Source organism: Perissodus microlepis, chromosome 12, assembly GCF_051167445.1.
Source record: "Perissodus microlepis isolate ML-2025 ecotype Zambia chromosome 12, ASM5116744v1, whole genome shotgun sequence".
Classification (NCBI taxonomy): Eukaryota; Metazoa; Chordata; class Actinopteri; order Cichliformes; family Cichlidae; genus Perissodus; species Perissodus microlepis.
This window is the reverse complement of record NC_140472.1, coordinates 34,558,868-34,581,755: the sequence shown is the minus strand read 5'-3', so window position 1 is coordinate 34,581,755 and position 22,888 is coordinate 34,558,868. Positions and strand designations below refer to the sequence as shown.

At 40.9% G+C, this 22,888-nt stretch overlaps 1 protein-coding gene across 5 annotated transcripts in view; it reads right to left on the bottom strand.

The window, feature by feature from the left end:
* Positions 1-22,888, bottom strand: part of slc4a4a (solute carrier family 4 member 4a) — a 67,028-nt gene that overhangs the window by 21,827 nt on the left and 22,313 nt on the right. For 3 of the 5 annotated variants that reach the window (XM_084947537.1, XM_084947538.1, XM_084947534.1), the window contains 8 exons: positions 17,419-17,554; positions 15,100-15,260; positions 12,314-12,493; positions 9,660-9,755; positions 8,654-8,730; positions 2,409-2,566; positions 1,377-1,464; positions 128-282 (listed from right to left, as the gene is read on the bottom strand). In XM_084947537.1, the coding sequence (XP_084803663.1) occupies positions 128-282; positions 1,377-1,464; positions 2,409-2,566; positions 8,654-8,730; positions 9,660-9,755; positions 12,314-12,493; positions 15,100-15,260; positions 17,419-17,554 (1,051 nt within the window). The remainder of the gene's footprint in view (positions 1-127; positions 283-1,376; positions 1,465-2,408; positions 2,567-8,653; positions 8,731-9,659; positions 9,756-12,313; positions 12,494-15,099; positions 15,261-17,418; positions 17,555-22,888) is intronic. The other 2 variants (XM_084947536.1, XM_084947535.1) reach the window with 1 other exon arrangement.

The window sequence follows — 22,888 nt, the reverse complement described above, 5'->3', positions numbered from 1 at the left end:
TAATATATTTTTTTTCCACAAACTCTGATATGACCCATTCTGCGTATCTTCTTTAGTGACAGGCAGCTTTTTCTTCAATCATCAAATCTGAATCATGTAAAACAGACTAAAGTTTGAGCTCACTGACCTTTTGTCAGAGGAGGGGAGGGATTTTGGAGGCTCTATCCTGATGGCTGGGTCCCATTCTCCAGGAGGAAGCACAATCACCTCATCCAGAAACTCGTCAATACCGGCCAGCAAATCTTGTCTGTCCTTGGCCTTATATGCAATGTCATGAAAGACCTGAACACACAGAGGGGGAGAGATAGGGCATTCAAGTGTAAAAGACACCTGTCAAAGAATCCAGGGTCACGGGGCAGCAAACTGCAATATCAGATCTAAGGATTGTGAACTAATCCCATCTGGTAAATCCCAAAACTCTGGAGGGGGACAGAGATGCAGTTTGTTTTCATCAAAACAATAACTCTCATAATGTACCCCAGCATGAATATAACATTAAAGAGGTGCCTGTCCCATCTAGTTTTATTTAGTTTGCATTTAAGACCTGGCCCCACAAAGCGATAGGTGTTATTCATAACCACTCAATTATACAGTGCTGTAAATATCTCAGTGTCCACAGTGATACAGTACATTAACCTTTCATATTCATGGGAGGATAATGTGGTTCACTGGTTAAGTTCTCCTCCAGACACTGGCATGTGTTTGGAGGGGAGCAAAAATGATGTTTATGTTTAATCAGGCTTGTTTTATTGAGTGTAATCAGGTGTGGGATAACTGCATGGGACGGGAACCCTCCTGTGTCACTGAAATCAAAGTTAGCTTGCTTAGTTCAGACTGCAGCGATTGTTAAAAAGACCGCTATAGCCTCCAAACTGGTTTCAGTTTTTATTATAAATTGGTTTTTAAACATTTTGTAATAAAACTTTATGATTCATCCAGAACAATATATGTTCTCAGCATGAGCTGCTACTATCGGGTAGGTTTACGAGCCTGCTGAGGACTTTACAGAGCAGTGTGAAATAATTGAACCCTACATAGGTTTCACTGCAGGGTCACTTCTGTGTGATGCCTGTTGTTTCTGTATCAGCTGGGGTTGTGTGCCAAGTTTATCAGTGGGGACAATAAAGTATCTATCGATTATATCTATCTCAATACTGGCAAATACAAATGTTAAAGAGGTAGATTTTCCTCATTGGAGAGCTTAAAATAATGCTAACTTCTACCGCAGCTAGGACATGTCGCTGCACGACTGCAAAGATTACTCATTCAGCTCGTTCCCCAGACACGATGTCCAAGAGTTCACTTGGCACCAGCACTTTATCCTAAACAGGTTTACGTTAGGATCACATTTTAATGTCTAATATCTAAGATCTTACCTCATCCGACATCAGTGTAGCGATCGCTCTGCCGATCTCGTGGTACGACTTGGCTTTGCCTTTGGGTCCAAGCAAGATGAATAAAAATCTGAAGCCACATTAAAAAAAACAGAGTACAAATTTAACAAAAGGATTACAGGTTAAAAATATAATTTCTTATTTTAATTAGAGCCTTTTTGGGGCAGTCTGCATTTATTCAGATGTCATGCGCACACTTGGGGTCCCTGTGCAGTTTATAAAACATATTAACTCGAAGCTCAGAGACGTTTTTTTAATGTTCTGGCTGCAAAGACGCTGCTTTCTATGACAATCATCTATTCAGCTACTCTCCAATACAGACAAGAGCAGTAAAGGATGTTGCTCACTATAAGAATAAACAAACTGATGATATAATGGATATGACACCATAACTGAGGCCTTGTCATATAAATACCATGAACTAGCTTTAAATACTTTCACTGAAAAGTACTGAAAGTTAAATTGTTTTATGGCTCCTTTGCTTAAATATGAGAACAGACATCAGGTGTCAGTGATCAAACTTTATGATGCTTGTTTCAGTGAACAAACATCAGGTGAAACACCGTCATACATGTGTGTTTTACAGCTGTGATGCAATACTCTTTCATATTTTACTGTTTGTTGATCATAATAAAATATCCGGAATTATCATATAATCCACTTTTTATTGGATTTTGCAGTGGAGCTTATTTCAAGCTCCACAGTTACTATGTTACTGGTGGACTGTGATGCTACAGCAGCTTTACATGATTCACAGTTCAACATTATCATCATTTCCCTTTAAGCTAGGTTTATTCTGATTGGCTGCCGCTCTCAAAAGAAAGATTTGAACATGGGCCTCCTGTGCTCATTGCCAGAGCTGTGTGCCTGAGATATCCACTCTGATTCATTCACATTCAGAAGATGTGACAGAAAATAAGGAAAACGTATTAGGTTCCTGTCAAAATGTATAAACAACACATCCAGGTTGCAAACGGACAACCAGGAGTCTGGATTGGACAAAATTTCAGGCACCTTGTGGGAACAGGAACCTCCGTCAGGGCTCCCAGCATCACGGCCTGCTGCAGACGAACAAACGCCACAAAGGGCGCGTCCAGGAAGTCCACCTCCCCCACCAGCACGTTGGAGGCTTCTGCGTCTCTTGGCAACTTCTTCATGAATTTGTTCTTCAGCTGAAAAGCACAAAAGAGAAAAGCAACAGGAGTTGGGTAAGTGCTCCGTTCACACCAGCAAGCCGTCTAGAAGCACGCACTCGAAATTAAAAAACCTATATCAAACGAGGCAATCCCATTCAGGTTAAATACCAAACCAGGCGTCCCCCGTGGTGCCTAAATAAGAAACAAGCAGTAAAATGAGCTTTTCTTCTCGACGTAATGACACAGACATGCCAGGAGGTCAGCTACATGTGTGTCTTTCATGGGACTTTTATCTATACGACGGCTCATCCTTATATGTCATTAATGTGTTTGCGTAGACAGAGAGGGGCGGCAGTGAGGTGTTAAAGTCAGCTTTACCTCAGTTTGGATTCGGTCATTTTTCAGAGGTTTGTTTTTTTCATGCTTTTGTTGCAGTCGTGGATTTAATGTTTTCTTTTTTATCCTTTTTAGTGCACTAGAGCAGCGGTTCCCAACCCGCGGGCCTCGGACCGGTACCGGTCCGTGAGTCGTTTGGTACCGGGCCGCGAGAGTTGAGGCTCAGGTGTGAAATGTCTGGTTTTCAGGGTTTTTATCGGTTTTCAGCGTTATTTTGTTATCGTTTTTATCGTTTACTCGGTTTTCCTGGGTCTTTTCACGTGTGTTATGAATAAATTAGATTTTTTTCGGTACCGGTACTAGTTTTATTTTGTTGTATTTATCCGCGACACCTTAAAGGCCGGTCCGTGAAAATATTGTCGGGCATAAACCGGTCCATGGCGCAAAAAAGGTTGGAGACCGCTGTATTAGAGTTCTTGTTGGCAACCAACAATTATCGGTCCAGACAAGTTTTGAGGCACCAAACTGAGTAACAAATACTATTAAAAGTGACTTGAAAAGCAGCTCTGCCAGCTTGGCGCGGTCAGACTGATGCTGCTAAAAGATGTTAAATAGCCTGCTGTACACACAGACTAACATACATATTTAAATGACAAACAAAGGCAGATGACATACTGGGCTTTCTCAGCGTCTAAGGACTGAAATCCCATAAACTTTTGACCTTCCACTGTTAACAGCCAAACAGATCCAATCACAGGCTGTTGGGCCATCTTGGCAAAGAGTTTGTCTGTAAATGATTCAAGTCAAGAGGTTAAACCTGTGTAACTGCACACCACGGCCTGTGTCCAATCCCAGCTAATCCACACCGCGCTCGTAAACCACGTACACCTGAATCTGTTGTTTACTGCCCTAAGACACAAACGCAATATGCATGGACCTGAAATTTTTATTAGCACATTTAAAATGAGCCGGTGTAATAAGCCAGTGCAAAGATCAAAGTGAGATCTGAGATGTGACGTTTTCTTTAATGTGTTTTGTGTTAAGAAATTAGAGGCACCAAAAACCCACTAAAAGCATCCCAACATTTTCAGAACTGCGTTTGTTGAATATGATACAATATAATATTTAGATGTTGTTACTCAGGTTCAAATTTAAACTAATACTTGTAAGTCCTTGTAAAAGTAATACACTGTGAACAGAAGACACATTGGAGAGAAAATTAATTATATACGTTTGTAATTCATCTGTGCACCTGGAGTGGCTGCAGTCTCTGTATGTTAATCTGAACAGCTCCCGTCTTTATCTTATCTCTACAATTAGCGACAAGTTATCAGTCACGATCACTCCATGTGGAAACGTCATTATGGTATTTATGGGCTGAGTGGGTGTGGAGGAGCTTCGGTTTAGGAGATTCGTTTCCTGCCTGGGAGTCTCTAATCTGTCCCACAGGAGACTCACTGGGTCCCTCTGACCGGGTCGCTCTGACCTAATTCCTCTCTCCCACAGGCCTCGTCTGGGATGAGGGCATATAAACCATTGTCTGCTGTGAACTGGGTAACATGACACTACATACACTACAATATGGCAATACATACAATGAGAATGCATAGAGTACAGTCCAGAGAAGAGCTGCCATTTCAACCCAACATTACGGCAAAACGTGTAATAGAGGTAATAGTCTTTGGTGCCAAAGAAAAACGATTACAGGTCACCAGAGAACTTCAATCTATTCACCTAAAAACCACCAACCAGGCGAGAAATTTGGGTGTAGTGATGGATGCAGACCTAAACTTAGAAAAACACATTAAGACAATAACAAAGTCAGCTTACTATCACCTCAAGAATATTTCAAGGATAAAAGATCTGATGTCTCAACAGGACCTGGAAAAACTAGTCCATGCATTCATCTATAGTAGGCTTGATTACTGTAACAGCATCTTTACAAGTCTACCTAAAAAATCAGTCAGACAGCTACAGCTCATTCAGAACTCTGCTGCTCGAGTCCTCACTAAGACCAAAAAGTGGACCACATCAGTCCAGCTCTGAGGTCTTTACACTGGCTGCCTGTCCGTCAGAGGATAGACTTTAAAGTTCTGATGCTGGTCTATAAAGCTCTGAATGGTTTAGGACCAAAATACATCAGTGACCTCCTGACCCAGTATGAACCTTCCAGATCCCTCAGGTCATCTGGATCCGGTCTTTTATCAGTTCCCAGAGTCAGAACCAGACACGGAGAAGCTGCATTCAGCTTTTATGCTCCATATATCTGGAACAAACTCACAGAAAGCCTCAGATCAGCTGAAACACTCAGTTTATTTAAATCCAGGTTGAAGACTCACCTGTTGTCAGCTGCATTTGAATAAAACACAAAATCCACACTTTTAAGCTTAAATTTCAAAACTTACATTTTAACTACTGATTTTATCTACTGTTCTGATTTTATCTGTTTTGATTTTATATACTGTTTTGTTTGTTTGTTAGTTAGTTAGTTTGTTTTAATCAATTTTAAATCTTGCTTTTTATTTGTTTTTACTTCTAATGTCTCAGCACTTGAATCACCTTGTTGTTGAATTGTGCTATACAAATAAACTTGCCTTGCCTTGCTTAGAAACGCCGGTCCACTGTGTCCATTCGGCACTTTGCTTCTATGAATCGTATGACACACATGCAGAATTTGCAGTACTCTGCAGTAACAGCAGGGGGAGATATTTTATTCGAGCCAACATTAAAATATTCACGAGAAAGTGTTTAACAGACATTATTATCACATTTATATGTGTATGCACACATTAGCCGCTTAAGGCCTTTGGAATGTACTTTCTTTGAGCTTCTGTAGATCTTCACCTCATGGTTTTAAATATATTAGCGCCCCCTGGTGGTAAAGCAATTTCTGCATGCTATTTCATGTTTTGGACATGGTCGACTGGCGTGTCTATTCTCCATCTTGCCGTGATACTGGGTTGGATATTTTCATGAGAAAGTAACTCACTGATTAGTTTAGATTAATCTGACTTTGTTAAATCTACTCAGTCTGGAAAATAAAATAATTTGTTTGTTTTAGTAATTAGCACAGCTACAATTTTTTTGCATTTATCCAGTCAGAAGTGTTTACATGTCACATTTCTGACTCACACAGGTAGACTACATGAGAAATATTCCAGGAGCTACACTTTGGTAATAAACAACCTTTGCAGATGCTACTTCACATGTTGGCATACAAGTAGTAAGGATAAGATAGCGTGAGGGCAAAGGAGAAGCGTGTCTCAAGTGTGTGGAAGCCTCTGACAAAAACCCAGAGGAAAAAATTGACTGTGTTATGTCCTGTGGGCGTGTTAGATGATCTAAATATAGCAACAGTGCCAAGTATTTGCCCTGTTCCTGATTTCTCCGTTTTTTGTATGTTTTTCAGATCAAAGAAATTTTAATATCAGACAAAGATAACCCGAGTGAATACAAACTGCAGTTTTTAAATGATGATTTCATTCACTAAGGGGAGAAAAAAATCCAAACTATCCACCTGCCCTTGTGAAAAAGTCATTGCCCCCTCTATGTAATTCATGATGAACCCTATTTTTTAAAACCTGGGTTACGACACCTGTCGTATGTGTTTGTTTCTGTCTGAACAGCTCACTGTGTTATGGTAAATCCCTGCTGCGATTGGTGTGTGGAAGTATGGCTCCGGAATGACTGGTTCCAGCTGGAGGACCCGTCTTATAAATATAGCCTGGAGCACCGCCGGCAAGAGAGGTTCTCGTGCTTCCCCTAACGCCTGAGCAGCCACGCCTGTGACAGCCGCCGGGTGCAGTGCTCCATAACAGTTGAGGAAGTGGGGGAGCGAGTGCCTCATCCATGCTATGACCTGGCCCCTAGACGGGTTGTAACATGAACTGGGGGCTCATCCGCACCCAAAGTGAGAATCATTCCTCTAGACTCAGTAACAAATGTCACTGATTCCTGCTAAACAAGACAAAGTAAAGTAGGCTCAACAATCTCAAAATGAAACACATCATGCCACGATCTACAGCTATCAGTCTAGAAAGGGTTGCAAAGCCATTTATAAGGAACTCCAGTGAAACACAGTAAACGCCATTATGGAAAAAATAAATGGAAAAAATGAAACCGTTGTGAACCTTTCCAGGAGTGGCGAGCCTACAAAAATTACTCCAAGAGCCCAACAATGACTCATCTGACTCAGCATCCAAAAGACAATAAGAAAGACACGGAGTAAAAATGGGAGAATCCAAAGAGAAAATCACCGCAGACCAAACACAAAATATTCTGTGGATCGATGAAACAAAAGGTTTCAGACCTGTTATATCTGGTGTGAAACTACTTCAGCATTTCATGAAAAGAAAATCACACCAACAGGTGTGCTCAAGTGCACTTGGGTTTTGCAGCAGGACAATAATCTGAAGCACACCAGCAACTCCACCTCAGAATGGCTCAAAAGACAAGTAAAGGGTTTGGTGAAGACTCCTCAAAGCCTGAGATGCTCTGGTGTGCCTTTAACAGGAAGTCTATTTTTACAAATCGCTGGTGTAGCTGAATGAAAACTATTCTGCAAAACAGATTCTGCCAAATTTTCTCCACAATCACATGAAAGCCTCACGGACAATTATCACAAACACCCGACTGCACTTCTTGCTGCCAAGGGTGGCACAGCCAGTAATTAGGTTTAGGGGGCAGTTACTTCTTCACCGAGGGCTGGTAGGAACATTTTCTTTTTCGGGGGGATGGGGGTTTGTCCCCTTAATAAATTAAACCATGATTTGAAAACTGCATTTTGTATTTACCTGGGTAATCTTTGTCTGATATTAAAATTAGTTTGAACTAAAACAGTAGGTGTGGCAAATACGCAAAAAAATGAGAAATCAGGAACGGTGCAAGCACGGTTTAATGGCACTGTAGACCAGCAGTCCCCAACCTTTTTTGCACCACAGATCGGTTTATGGCCAACAGTATTTTCATGGACCGCCCTTTAAGGTGTCGCAGATAAATACAACAAAATAAAACCAGTACCAAAAAAAAACCACACGGGAAAAGACCCAGGGAAACTGAGTCAACGATAACAAAAAATAACACTAAAAACCAATAAAAACCCTGAAAACCATCAATTTCACACCCGAGCCTCATCTCTCGCGGCCCGGTGCCAAACGACTCATGGGCCAGTACCGGTCCGTGGCCCGGGGGTTGGGGACCGCTGCTGTCGACTGTAAGGCTGCAGAGGAAATTCAGTCTCTCTTTGCTGTTGATGACATCATCCTTTATCAGCCACAGCCTGATCCTCACTGCAGTCTAAAGTTGCTTCCACTTTAACCATCAAAGGAAAAGGCGGGGAAGGTTCAGGCAGGTTCAGAGCAGCTACAGCAGGCTGGGTGATAATACCAGGAGCTGGAACAATGTACTTTAGACAATGTTATCTCTGCTGTGAAGCAACAACCACGAAATACTCCGACTGGCCTCCTCAGCTCTGTTACATCCAGCCTACACCAAGCAGCTCTGTCATGGAGTCTAGTCAGGCTTTTCTCATCTCTTCTGCCAATGCACTAGCTTGTTTTTAGCCTCAAGCTCGAGAAAGCAGACAAGCTGGTTCATTATATCTGTTTCAGAATAAAAGGCCATCAAGTGTATTGTTACAACTACACCACCTTAAACTGGGAACTTGGGAATACAGATCCCCCATCCCCTTCATTTTCCAGGAAATATAAACCTCTCACCACTGAGTCTGATGGATTGGTGAGGGTTGGTGTCCAGAAACAGTACAGCAGATGCATGAGGGCGACTTACCTGGTCTTTCTCCGGTTTGTCAGAGACGTCATTCAGGCTGGTGGATGTCAGGTTCCTGGGAGTTGTGGTGGGACTATCTGTTCAGACAGGGCAACAATGACTAGTTAGACCAGCTTCACCCCCACTGTGGTCTAAGACTCAAGAGGAAAAGAGGCAGAAACCCAAAGTGGCCCAGACAATTAGCTCCTTACATGCTTTGCCAAAAGAAGAAAAAATCCAACAGAAATACTCGTGCAAGCTGTAGGACAAAAGCTATTGTCTGTGATAAAGTAACTGGCCGATATTTAGGTCTAACCCGTTGGGTATAAAATGTGTGATCAGATAAAATATCAACTTTTTACTTTGAATTTCAAATAAAAGAAGGCAGGAGGTCAAAAACGAAGAATAAAATTACCATTATTAATGCATCTTTCTTGAGGTTCAATCAGCTTGTTGTGCTTTGATAATAATGAGATCTAGTGTCATCATTCTTACTGTCACATTTAAAGCCTTACTCTGTGGATGGACTTAATGGGTGCAGACACAAAATAAGTAGAAGATGATCCTGAAATGTGACAGCAGAACAGGCTTCAGTCCAGAGATCAGAGGGAAAGAAAAACCTCAAAGAATGCAACAATCTGGTGCCACTGCAGCCTTTCATGCATCTGCACCTTTGGCACTGTAGGTAATAACGTGCATGTCAGTATGATGCAGCCAGATAATTTTTTTTTTTATAGGTGTAGTATAGGTGAGAGAAAATATTCTTTAAAAACAACCTGAGCTGACAGGGATTATTCACCATCAAGTACTAGCATCTCGTGAAATTTCAAGCTAGTCGTGACTACATTCAAGCTGCAGGTCATCAGCACAAAGATGCACTCGGACACAACTTTACGATCCGCTGTCTGTATTTTTAAAAAAGCCTCAGTTTGAGACTAAATTTGAACTCTCTGGTCTTCGTTTCTTTGTCGCCAAATGGAAGCTCACCAGGGGTCTGCAGTGTGAATGTAGACTTCAGTGAACTTACTGAGCCAGTCCATACTGGAACTCCTTTGGGTCTGCAAGTCCTCCATTGAGATGCGACCTGACAGGCAAGTCACAGAGTTCTCGAGAGGACTACGGGCTTTTAGTGGCAGCAGCAGGTTATCAAAGCCAATCCAGGGAAGCAAAGAGGACGAAAGAGAGATGGAAAGCAGAGTTGACAGACAAGTCCGCTGAGCCAAAGCAGAAGATTTGTTAAATGCACAAAAGATCAAGTGGCTGTTAAAATATGTGAAGACGTGATATTGCTGCAATTGACAAGCCGTGCAGAGATAAAGTGAGGAAAGAGGACATCATGGGTCTTTGGACAGAAGTTTGACCTGCACTTTAATAAGTCAGAAAATAAACTTTATCCTTGAAAAGATGGTAATCAAGCAATATTTATCAGAGTGGCTCCTTATCTTTGCCGTGATAAGAGGACGAGCACAGCAAAAGCTGGGTCATGAACAGAGAAAGCCTTTTCTTTGATCATCAAAGTTCCTGAAATCTGATAGTGGCTAATAAATAACTTCACTTTCCAAAGGCCCATGACTAGTAACAGATTCATTCCACTGTCAACACAATAAACATTTAGTAAATCAATATTTTACAGACTACTAATTCACATGTTGTTAACATCAGTAAGAGCTGTGTGGTGGGGCTGTCACTTTGAGTTCTTCATCAAGATATTTCTAAAGATTTTGTGTCAGAGTGAAATTCCATTGATCCTGGAACAAATGAAATTTATCCCGGGAGTGAACTAATGATTATTTTTTGAAGAAGAATTTAAAAAAAGTTAATTTTCTGACAACTTTCAGCAAAACAAAGTGACAGCTCTGTAAATAAAACATGCATGTCCATGAATTTAATCAAAACTAAGAGTTAATTGATTGAAACGTTACTGTTAACATGAATCATGAATCTAGGAAATTGTGACCAACGTAGCTGAATTCCAGAATACTATGATTTCAGTACGATTACTCCTGTGGGTCGTAAAGTCTTACCCCAGCTCACTTCTTCAAAGTTAAAGAGGACCCACTGTTCTCTCTCATATTAAAGTTAAGGTTTACAGAAATGACTTGTTCAGGTGACTTTATTTATCAGATGTAACTGATAACTGATGACTGCAACGGCTATGGTTGAGAAAAACCCTCTTTCAGGTCTAATGTTTTATGTATGAGGACATAAAAAATCATCTGAGCAGGCTCTAAAATTAACAACAGCTTGTGGAAGAACGTAATAACTCGAAGTAATAATCTTTCTTTATGACTTTATCAGTGTCTCACATCATCATGGAGGAATGTTGGCCAGTCGTCTTTACAGCATTGCTTCAGTGCACAGAGATTAGTGGGCATTTTTTTGATGCACAGCTCTCTTTAGGTCCCGCTGCAGTTCTTCAGTCATGTTCAGGTCTGGACTTTTTCTTTTTCAGTTTTAGATGACCAGTTTGCATGACTAAAGTTTAGATCATGTTTTGGTCATAGGACAGATGACCTCACGTCGGATTGTAGGATACTTTGACTGATCGACTGGTCGAGTGCAAGGTGCCCGGGTCCTGTGACTCAGAAAAATAACCCAGCTCATCACCCCTCCACCAGTGCTGACAGCTGGTATCAGCTGTTTGGTTTTCTCCAAACATGGCACTGTGCATTATGGACAAATGCATCCACTTCAGTCCAAAGGACATTGTTCCACAAGTTTGCTTGGTCAGACTGAACTTAAACCTGATCTGTCCTGCCATGTTCCTTCTAGAGATCGGAGCCTTTCTCCTGGCTGCCCTTCCAAACACTACTTCTTTACTTTTTTGTACCATCATGAACTTTGACAGTAAAATGCTAACAGAGGCCTACAGAGTCTTGTGTTTTTTTACAGTATCCTTGATCATATGTATATCTCTATAGAGCAGGGTTGGGGAACTCGAGGGCCGGTGTCCTGCAGGTTTTAGATGTGTCCTTGATCCAACACAGCTGATTTAAATGGCTAAATTACCTCCAGGATCTAAAACCTGCAGGACACCCTTAAATCCTGGAGTTCCCCACCCCTGCTATAGAGCTACTGACACTTGCTGATGATTCTGATGATCATCAGAATTAAGGTTAATTAAGGTTGTCCATCTGATGTTGTATTACCTATAAACCTGTTAAGGATCTGATTTTTTTTTTTTATCATGTCCTGATACAAAAAACCTAGAATTGACAGAGGGTGCACTTCCTTTGTACATGACTGTAGATGACTAATAAATAGGTCCCCTTTAAACCTCTACCTCTGTTTATGTAGTTAGTACAGTACCCTGCAGTGAGTCCACTTAAAGCGTTAAAGTGCAAAAGACATTTCTGAACTTTACTAATTTTACTCAGTTATTATTTAGCTTTGGTGTTAATGCAGGCCGAGTTATTCAGGTTGGTTCTTTAGTGTTTTCCCTCATCTGCTGGGTCCAGCTGGAACTGTGTTTAAAGCCACATTAGTGGGTTCATGCAGAGGAGGGCAGCAGTGTGCCCCTTATGACACACTGTGGTATTCCTCAGAACCCACTCTACATCTTTTTCTTCACCTAACAAAATTCAGTATCAACCCCATTCTGCAATTAGTTTATTCTTATAAAATAGCAATCGAGCTTTAATTATTTAAGCTAAGACTGCACCAAACTGGCATCAGTATTACCATTTTCCGGGGTGGAAAACAGCCTACTTGCACTGGACACCGTCTTCCCGATGTCAGCCAGAGAGCGCAGGTTGGACTTCTTGGTCTGGTGGCGATGTTTCCGCAGCAACGTGTACATCACCTTGTCCTTAAGTTCGGCCTTCAGCTGGCCGATCTCTATCTGGTTGTCAGTGATCATCTCTGAAAATGCAGAAAGAGACGAGGTGAGGAAGAGAAGGTGAAAAGCTGAGTTAAAGTTTAAATGCAGGCTTTAAATACTCTGCATTAAAGCAAAGACACTGTGGATGCATTTTTTAAATTACTGCTTAATTTCTTGAGCTTTAGGATTAATTAGGATTTTAGAAGAATTCAGAAGAATCCAAAGGAAAAAAATTATATATGTATAAACAAAACATGAAATTTAACATGTTAGAATGAATAAACACTTTTTTGCAACATGAACAAAAATAAAATATTCTAATTGTTTTAAGTTTATTGCAAAGGTGCCACCTGTTTCAAGTTTTATAAAATAAAAGATGAGCACAAAGAGTAAAATTATATTGTGCTGTTCTGTCAAATGACACTTTAATTTGGGGTCTCTTTCTTCCCCCACCCTGCAGCATTTTACTCAAAAAGGTAGACTTAGCAACACTATCACCCAGAACAGGTCACCATAAAAGTCTCTTCATACTTTAAGGACTCAATTAGTGCCTCCCAGACTCTAATGCTCCTCTTTATGGCATCATGAAATGGCTCAATCAAAAGGTCTAGTCTATTTTTGAAAAGAAGGTCAGAAGCCTGAATGCTGAATGAAAGCAGCCCGGGGCAGTTCCTCTTCTTGTGTAAGGGTAGTGCTGTTAATGGCCTATCAGTCAAGTCAGCAGGCCTCAGAGCAAGAGGCCCAGCTCCACTCCGCCCAGTGCAGCTCACGCAGCACAGACAATTACTTCACATTAATCACTCCAAGTGGTAACTCTTCTTCCTGCTCCCTCATGCAGACAAAAATGTTGGGGTGGTGGCATGAGATAGGAGGACACAGAGATATAATCATCTTAGAGCAACTGGAGAAGGTTAGCTGCCCTCAGATTAGGAAGTTTTTGTGTGGCCATTTAGTCCAAACTATAGTCAACTAGTGTTTTAATGTAAAGTACAGCGTGGCCTGCAACTCAGCTCTTTTCTCGCTCTTAAAAGAGGGGAAGGAAAAGAAACCTCAGTGTTTTGATGCGCATCAATCCGTGAACCTGCCGACCTGCTCTGCACACGCTGCACATCACACAGCTGATTTAATCAAGCTGGCAGACGGGCTGTTGTTTCAGAGCAGGAAGATGCTGACCTTTAGTATTGTTACGCAGCAGTGAAAAATAGTGATGTGTAAGGGAGAAAAAAACGAAACGATCAAACCGCAGAAAAAAATATTCTTACATCAAAGAAATCTGTCAGTTCAGTTCTTTCACACTCTAAAGCACTTTTGTGCTGGACTTCGTTAAGTAATACGATTTATTAGGGATAGAGATCCAGACTTATTTACATTTTATATTGTATCTCCCACAAATTCAATTTCTTCATATTCATATTCACACTCAGCAAAAATAATTTTACTTCTAATCATACAGATAATTCAAAGTTTAGAGTTCATGGAATGGTAAAAAATAAAAAATAAAACTTATTTACTCAAAAAGAAATGTAAAATATTTCCATAGAGGTTGCTCTATTACAGTTCCATGAATGACCACTTGAGGCTTGCTGCAAAGGTGAGTCAACCCCCATTTACTCCCATGTTAAAACTTTACACCCTGTCGCTACCCGGAGTAGTGCCCTTTCGCAATTGCACGGTACCGATCAGGTTTCTGGTACCGCTCGGGTAGTGACACACCCTGCTACAAAAAACCTTCATAGTATCTATAGTACGGTGGCCCTGAGAGGTCAATTACACTGCAAAATGACACGAAACATAATGGAAGTGTTTCTGGGGACACAATAACATGACGGACCAGCTGTGGAAGTGTCCGTCACATTATCGTCTCCCCAAAAACACTTACACCGTGTTTTGTGTGTTTGTTTTGGGGGCTTTTGGGGTTGTTTGGGGGTTTTATTGAGCATTGTTCTGTTTCGTGTGCTTTCTGGGCCACCGGACTATAGCCCATTTTGCCCTTCACAACAACTCTTCAGGATCTGTTTTTTTAAAAATAACACAGTTGTTTAAATGTTATCAAAGTTAAAAGTTCGCATCACTAGTCTCAGTTTTTAAAAGCAGAGTTGAGGTTGAATTTTTCATGAAATTATCTGACAAATGTCATGACTTGGTAAAGTACCGTCAGCTAATAACTTTAAATTAAATAACTTAAAAGAGGGCTTCACATGCTGGATGAGATCACCGTGGCTATAGCCATCATTTATATGCAGTCTGAGGTTCCCATCATAGCCCCAACCATGAGATGAAGCTGAAACATTGTCCACTTATGTATCTCTGCAGTGAGGACCACTTGAATTTACATATGAAGTGGGATGAAGACACTTTGGTCCTGCTGCTACTTCCACTTTAACCTTCTCTCAACCATTGTGGTTGAACTATGTAAACACAACCTTTTAAAGATACAACACATCTATTATTGAAGTAAAAGGTGTTCTACTGCACTTTTAACCTCACAATCACAGGATGAACTGTGGCTTTATATGAATTTGTTACAGCTGTGATTACACATCATAGCGATAATCACTCGATGGGTTAAATTAATTTGTAGCTGCTGGAATTAAAAAGAAAAAAACAAACAAATTATTCCAAATTATTTTTGAAGAGATGAGCTTACCGACAACCTGAGGTAGCGTGGAAGCTTCCAGGTCCAGCATGATGGTGCCTTTTTCTATACATGTCCTCAGTTCAAATAGGCTGTGTAAGGACAGCGTCGCCACATGAGGTTTACTCCAGCGTTCTCCACCTTTCTCCACCTTCTCCTCAAACTTGATCCACCTGGATTCAAACAAAAAAGAAAAAAGACTCAGACAGACACACGCTGTAACAAAACAGGATTTAACATGAAAATCTTTTTATCATAGTCTTGGATAAACATTTACATTATTTTATTTTATAGAAATTTACTAAGCAGTAACCTGCTAACTTGGGGGGGAAGCACGCATACCAAAAACAGGCTGTACAGTCAGGATGTAAGAGGAGAGATATCAGTGTTAGAGAGTAAGTATGGGTGGCTTCGAGGCATCACAAGTCTAATTTTAGCCCAAGCTATTCTCATAATGTCAGAATATAGAGTGTCACAATGAACAAGAGCCCGGTGAAAAATGCCACCACTAAAAATATCTATGCAAGTATGTATTGCACTTCTACTACTTTGAAGATTAGGCTTCAAACTTTCCTTTTTGCTAAAGCATATAGTTAGGGCTGGACCAGGTGACCCTGAATCCTCCCTTAGTTATGCTGCAATAGATGTAGGCTGCCGGGGATTCCCATGATGCACTGGGTGTTTCTTCTTCGGTCATCTTTCTCACTCACTATGTTTTAATAGACCTCTGTGCACTGAATCATACTTGTAATATGTCTTTGTACTCTCGCCCTTCTCTCACCCCAAACGGTCTGCCGGAGGTTTCTTCCTGTTAAAAGGGAGTTTTTCCTTCCTACTGTCGCCAAAGTGCGACATGACTGTTGGGTTTTTCTCTGTACGTATTATTTCAGGGTCATTAACATACAATATAAAGCGCCTTGAGGCAACTGTTGTGTTGATTTGGCGCTGTATAAATAAAATTTAATTAAACTTTGTCTTGGGAAAAAAAGGAAAAGTAAATATTGTCAAATATATGACAAACTTAAAGGATTATTTCATGCTTTTTGCTCTTTAGTCCAAATTATGAGCCATCAAATGTACGCTTGGTGGACCTGTTGACGAGCAACTGTTTGATGAGGGTCAGCCATTATTTTTTAAATCAATCAATTTTTCATTATTGGGGAAAAAAACTGGATTCTGAGTCTGCATTGTTATTTTTTTCTTCATTTCGATAGCTCAGAGTGAGAGACCTGAGAATCAGAGGTGTTGCTGAGCGGCTGTTTCTATACTGCGGTTTTAATTTGGCTGCCAAAACCGCACTTGGCAGGCAGTCAGCACTGCCCAGCACGTCGGAGAGCTTTTATTCAGTTTGAGTCCTCAGAGTGTACTCGTCGAGATGCTGCACAAGTTCTTACATTTTGAACTACAACTCTTGCACTGCTGTGCAGCCTGTTTTTTTTTTCCATACAGTTTCTGTATGCTAAAGATTTTTATTTTTAGAGACTGAAAAAATATGCTGCATCCTCTTCTATCAAGTAGATCAGCTTTTTTTATTGCTTTTTATTAGATTTTTTCAGACGGCTGACATGAAATGATGGGAATCATTCCTCCCGAGGCCACACTTACCTATCATAGTGCGTTTCAAACATGTGGTCCAGTGCAGGTTAAATTATGCTGATGTTTCTCCAGAGCTGACCGAATATGACTGAAGGATCAGCCCCTCATCTGATCCTTCAGTCATATATAATAACTTCCTGTGTGCAGTAGGCACGGGGGCGGAGGCTGGACAATTTTATCGTCAGTCATTAGAAATGCTGGCAAAAAGGCCAAATTTAAAATGACAGTCAACTAGATTTAAAGCAGAACTTAGCAATTAAAAGCTTCACTGAGTTTAATTAAAAGCAATTTTAAAGTGCACTAAAAATGTCAGCAGTACTTCTGCAAACTGTTTAAACAACAGTGAATCAAAACTTCTATGTACAGTATGTCTGAGTTTAGGATAATGAATCACTGATTGGGTGCCTCGAGCAGCGGTCCAGAGACTCTGTTTCCCCCTGAAAGAACTTCACTCATCCACTGCTAATTATGTATAAACAATCATCCCATCTCTGTCCCAGTGTGTCCCACTAGAGAGCCACTCAGAAGAAACCAGTAAAACTCTGAGCTCAGTTTTAAACTTGGAGCTGTTTTCAAATGTCTGTTCACTGTTTTTCCATAAAAAACATATATTCATTCCTTTTGAGATAAAAACTTAACGTGAGGCTGGTTTTTCATCATTTTTATTCACATTTTTAGTCACTCCGTGAAAGGATATGATTTTAACAAAGCAGATACACACAAAGAGGATCTTACCTGGCCGTCTCCTTCCACTCCATCTCCTGTCCGTCCACTGACAGGAGCTCATCCAACTCAGTGAAGAGCTGTGGGGGTGCCGGGCCATCGTCGTCCTCACCTAGGATGAAGCGAATCCTCTCTGCTGCTGGTGAGACTGTGGAGAGAGGAAAGATACTGAGGTTCATAGGCTGGCAGTGGTGCCCGTTGGGCAAGGGCTTGGGCACTGGCTTTTCGTCCTCAGCTGGACTCTTCACATTGACCTCAGTAGGAGGTGGAAGCAGCGCAGTGTTCACTGTGACCTCCTCTCTTTTATCTTCAGTGTCCTCTTCTTTTTCCTCCTTCTCTTCTTGATTATTGTTGTTGTTGGACATCTTTAAAATCTGACCCCCCTTTGCTCTCCAAGTCAGCTGACACAGCGTTTGCTTAACAGACTGTAGTCTGCAAGTGTCACAGGCTCACCACAGTCCCAAAGCACCAGCTAGACCCTCATTAAAATCTTCAGTGGAAGTGACAGCGGCTCTCAGTTGCCTGCTCCAGCACTTTGTGAAGCAGGTAGGAGGGGGCTGATTGGGTTTAGGGTCCCCCTCAGTGACAGTGGCCCAACAGCTAGCCCCAGTCCACCCCCCCTTCACTTTTCAAACAGTTCTTCACCATTGGCCCTCCAGCCTTGGCAAGCTGTCCTGAAGCCCCTCATTAACAATTAGGAAATGGTTCACAAACTGGTCTATTCTTCAGCTCAAGCTTGGCTTTCCTTCCTCTTGTCTTCTCATTTGAATATTTAGAGAGTGACACATAAGTGAACCCAGCACAGTTCCAGCAGGAACAATAACGGTGTAATACTCCTCAGTATTAAACATGGTGCAAACAGTCGACGTGACAACAGCGTCTTTCACTGAGTGAAACAGACATTATCTGAACATTGCATCTGAACCCTACTTTTTACTGGACCCACACAACATCACTGTAGACACGTTATACAGACAACAGAAACCTGCACAGCATCCACGAGTGCCTAAAACTGAACAGTGAGACATAAAAAGAGCACGACTACCATTAATAATCACTATTATTTAGTAACTCTGTCCTTTGAATTCTATTCTATTCTTTGGCTGATATCACATGTCAAAATTACACCTTGAAGTTTTTTAAAGCAAATGTCACTGAAATTCAGACTCTGTACTGGACAATGCAGAAGCTCATGTTAAATTTAAGATCATGTCTTCATTAAACATTTTGCTGATCTTAAAATTTAACGTTTACTTCAGTATTGTTGTGGCGTGAATAGTGCGGGGCTGTAATTCTAATTTGCTGATATTTTTTGTGCTTGTCTTGGGCTCCAGCTTTTAAATGTTTAAATTCAGAATGAACAGCCCTGGCTTTTAATTAGCTGGCAGCAGCTAGACAGATAACGTGGTTATTCAATAACCGATTAATGTGGTGTTGGGGGCTTGATTTTACAGCTTCTATTAATCTGTTCTGATGGCTCTCCAGGCTTTCCTGCGACCTGACATGTGAGACTTCAGATTTTAGCCCGGATCCCCCCCAAAAAACAAAAAACATTTGCTCACAAAACTAGTAGATAATACTGTACACTGCAAAACATAAGCTGTGTAAATCAGTAAATACTCTCAATTTAATATATCTATGCTAACTTTTGTATTTGAATGTGAAGTACTTAAGAAGTTGCATGAACTTAATGGTTTACCAAAGTAAATGGCTTCAAAGTTTAAAGGTAAATGCATTTTATACTACCCTAGTTTGGCAAGTGTAAACTCAGGAAAATGTTGCAGTAATTTCCTGTTTTTCATAGCGAGCTAAGTGTTTCTACACAATTATTACCTGTTAAGAAACTATGAACATTTATCAACATTCAGCAACATTAACCCTCAACATTCATCTCTGCAGGAGGCTGTTGCTAGCTAAACCGTCACACAAACACTTGGAACAAAAACACAACATAACAGAAACAATGATCACAGCGTGACTGAATTAAGGTTTTGAAAATGAAGTTGTGTATGTACAACTATATGCAAAACATAACTTAGAAAACTAGTAAATATTAGGAGGCAGTGATTAAAGTTAAATATGGACAGCGAGTTTACTCTATGTGACATTACTAATGAGGTGTTCTTGCATCCCTGTTGTTACTAGCATCACTTTGAGTCCCAGGTCTTTTCAGTGACCATTCCTTCAGTGGCTTTTTTGAGGGTTAAGACTTGGATTTACGGTAAAGATCCAGGAATTAATCGCCTTAAGAGCACAGAATTATAACTCTGCTCACACATGTGTGTGTGTCTCTGTGTGATAGCAAAGCCAGCTGATCAGATTACACAACAGCTTGCTAATACAGTAGCACCAGAGAGCTACTACAGTGATGAATATATTTACCATGGAGCATCTTTATTTCTCAACAGGTAATTAGTAAAAATTTGCTTTTGTTTCTTAATCTTCTGAGTCTGTAGGAGCTTCTGAAGCCACCACCATGGACCAATTACAAGTTAACTATAAGAGCTGAGTCTGGATTTTACTTTGCAGGACAAATTTAGATGTTGGCAAACACAATTAACATCATATCATCCACCACACTGACTCATTCATTCATTCATGGCCCAATAGTAAAGGGGGTGAAGGGCTGCAGTTTCCCTATTGTGTTTTCTGTGGCACAGGAACAGCAGCAGGTATGAGCCAGACAGGCAGCTGTAAGATTACTAGTTAGGGGATAAACTGTCTGCTGGCACACACACACAGACATATACACACATACACACACTCACTCATTTCTACAAGCTGCAACTAGCTTAAGACGCCACAACCTGTTTAATAACATCTTAGAGGGAGTAAAGCACACGTGTGTTTCACACATTCAGCTGACACTCACATCCAGAGCGATTTAGGCTGATTATAGTAAACCTTTAAAACAAGCTTTAAATACCTGTATGGACAAAATTACATGCAAACAATGGCAAGCAGGTGGGTGCAAAGAGCCAAGTGATGCGGCCACACACCGAGGATCTACTGCTGTAATTTTCAGGTTAAAAAAAGAAACGGCAAAAAAAATTAATAGAGGAGCAGCAAATGTGCAAAATATTTAATCAAAAATCATCGTGAAATATTTTAAAGTGGCATTAAGTGTAACAAACCGAACTGTGGACAGTAAGTATTTATTTTCTTTCCTGTGAATTCAAAGTAAAGACACTCCACATGAAGCCAAGCAGTGCAGCGTTCGACCTCAGTGCAGCGTTCGATACTGTCGACCATAATATCCTATTAGAGCGATTAGAACATGCTGTAGGTATTACAGGTACTGCACTGCAGTGGTTTGTATCATATCTATCTAATAGACTCCAATTTGTGCATGTAAATGGAGAGTCCTCTTCACACACTGAGGTCAATTATGGAGTTCCACAGGGTTCAGTGCTAGGACCAATTCTGTTTACATTATACATGCTTCCCTTAGGCAGCATCATTAGAAGACATAGCATACATTTTCACTGCTATGCAGATGACACCCAGCTCTATCTGTCCATGAAGCCAGATAACACACACCAATTAGTTAAACTGCAGGAATGTCTTAAAGACATAAAGACCTGGATGGCCGCTAACTTTCTGCTTCTTAATTCAGATAAAACTGAGGTTATTGTACTCGGCCCTGAAAATCTTAGAAATATGGTATCTAACCAGATTCATACTCTGGATGGCATTACCTTGGCCTCCAGTAACGCTGTGAGGAACCTTGGAGTCATTTTTGACCAGGACATGTCCTTCAACGCACATATTAAACAAATATGTAAGACTGCTTTCTTCCATTTGCGCAACATCTCTAAAATTAGAAATATCCTGTCTCAGAGTGACGCTGAAAAACTAGTTCATGCATTTATTACTTCCAGGCTGGACTACTGTAATTCATTATTATTAGGATGTCCAAAAAACTCACTGAAAAGCCTTCAGCTAATCCAAAATGCTGCAGCAAGAGTACTGACAGGGACTAGAAGGAGAGAGCATATTTCTCCTGTTTTGGCTTCCCTTCATTGGCTTCCTGTTAAATCCAGAATTGAATTCAAAATCCTGCTCCTCACATACAAGGTCTTAAATAATCAGGCCCCATCTTATCTTAATGACCTTGTAGTACCATATCACCCTATTAGAGCACTTCGCTCTCGCTCTGCAGGTCTACTTGTTGTTCCTAGAGTATTTAAAAGTAGAATGGGAGGCAGAGCCTTCAGTTTTCAGGCCCCTCTTCTGTGGAACCAGCTTCCAGTTTGGATTCGGGAGACAGAAACTATCTCTACTTTCAAGATTAGGCTTAAAACTTTCCTTTTTGCTAAAGCATATAGTTAGGGCTGGACCAGGTGACCCTGAATCCTCCCTTAGTTATGCTGCAATAGACGTAGGCTGCCGGGGGATTCCCAAGATGCATTGAGTTTTTCCTTTCCAGTCACCTTTCTCACTCACTATGTATTAATAGACCTCTCTGCATTGAATCATATCTGTTATTAACCTCTGTCTCTCTTCCACAGCATGTCTTTTATCCTGTCTTCCTTCTCTCACCCCAACCGGTCGCAGCAGATGGCCGCCCCTCCCTGAGCCTGGTTCTGCCGGAGGTTTCTTCCTGTTAAAAGGGAGTTTTTCCTTCCCACTGTCGCCAAAGTGCTTGCTCATAGGGGGTCATATGATTGTTGGGTTTTTCTCTGTATCTATGAAGCGCCTTGAGGCGACTTTTGTTGTGATTTGGCGCTATATAAATAAAATTGAATTGAATTGAATTGAATTATGTTAGGAGAAATCAACTTTGGCATGGGTTAGGAAAAGCTAACAGCAGAGAAATTTTAAGAGGGAGGCATGGCTCTCAAATAATCCAGAACGGAAATTAAGATGGTGCTAGAAGTGCAATTTCTAGGGGGAAAAGCCACTTACATAAAAAAAATAAAAAAAATACGTATAATTCAATTTTATTTTATTTATACAGCGCCAAATCACAACAACAGTCACCTCAAGGCAATTTTTATTGTAAGGTAGACCCTACAATAATAGATACAGAGAAAAACCCAACAATCATATGACCCCCTATGAGCAGCACTTTGGCGACAGTGGGAAGGAAAAACTCCCTTTTAACAGGAAGAAACCTGCAGCAGAACCAGGCTCAGGGAGGGGCGGGGCCATCTGCTGTGACCGGTTGGGGAGAGAGAAGGAAGACAGGATACAGACATGCTGTGGAAGAGAGACATTCATAACGGCCAACCTCACCTTAATACAAATAAGTTCCCGGAGCAGTTTCAAGATGGCCGCCTAGTGGTGAGACTTGCTTCCAGAGGAATTTTTTCCAACATGCAAGCAGTTGTATACGGCTGTAATCCACTACTATGCCTATCTGCATTTTCAAGTTACAGCCTTTACATTTTGGTTTTACTAATAAGAGCTACATATACATTTATCATCAACTATGTTGCACAAGCAAAGAAATTAACACAAGGGAAACGAAAGAAGCACA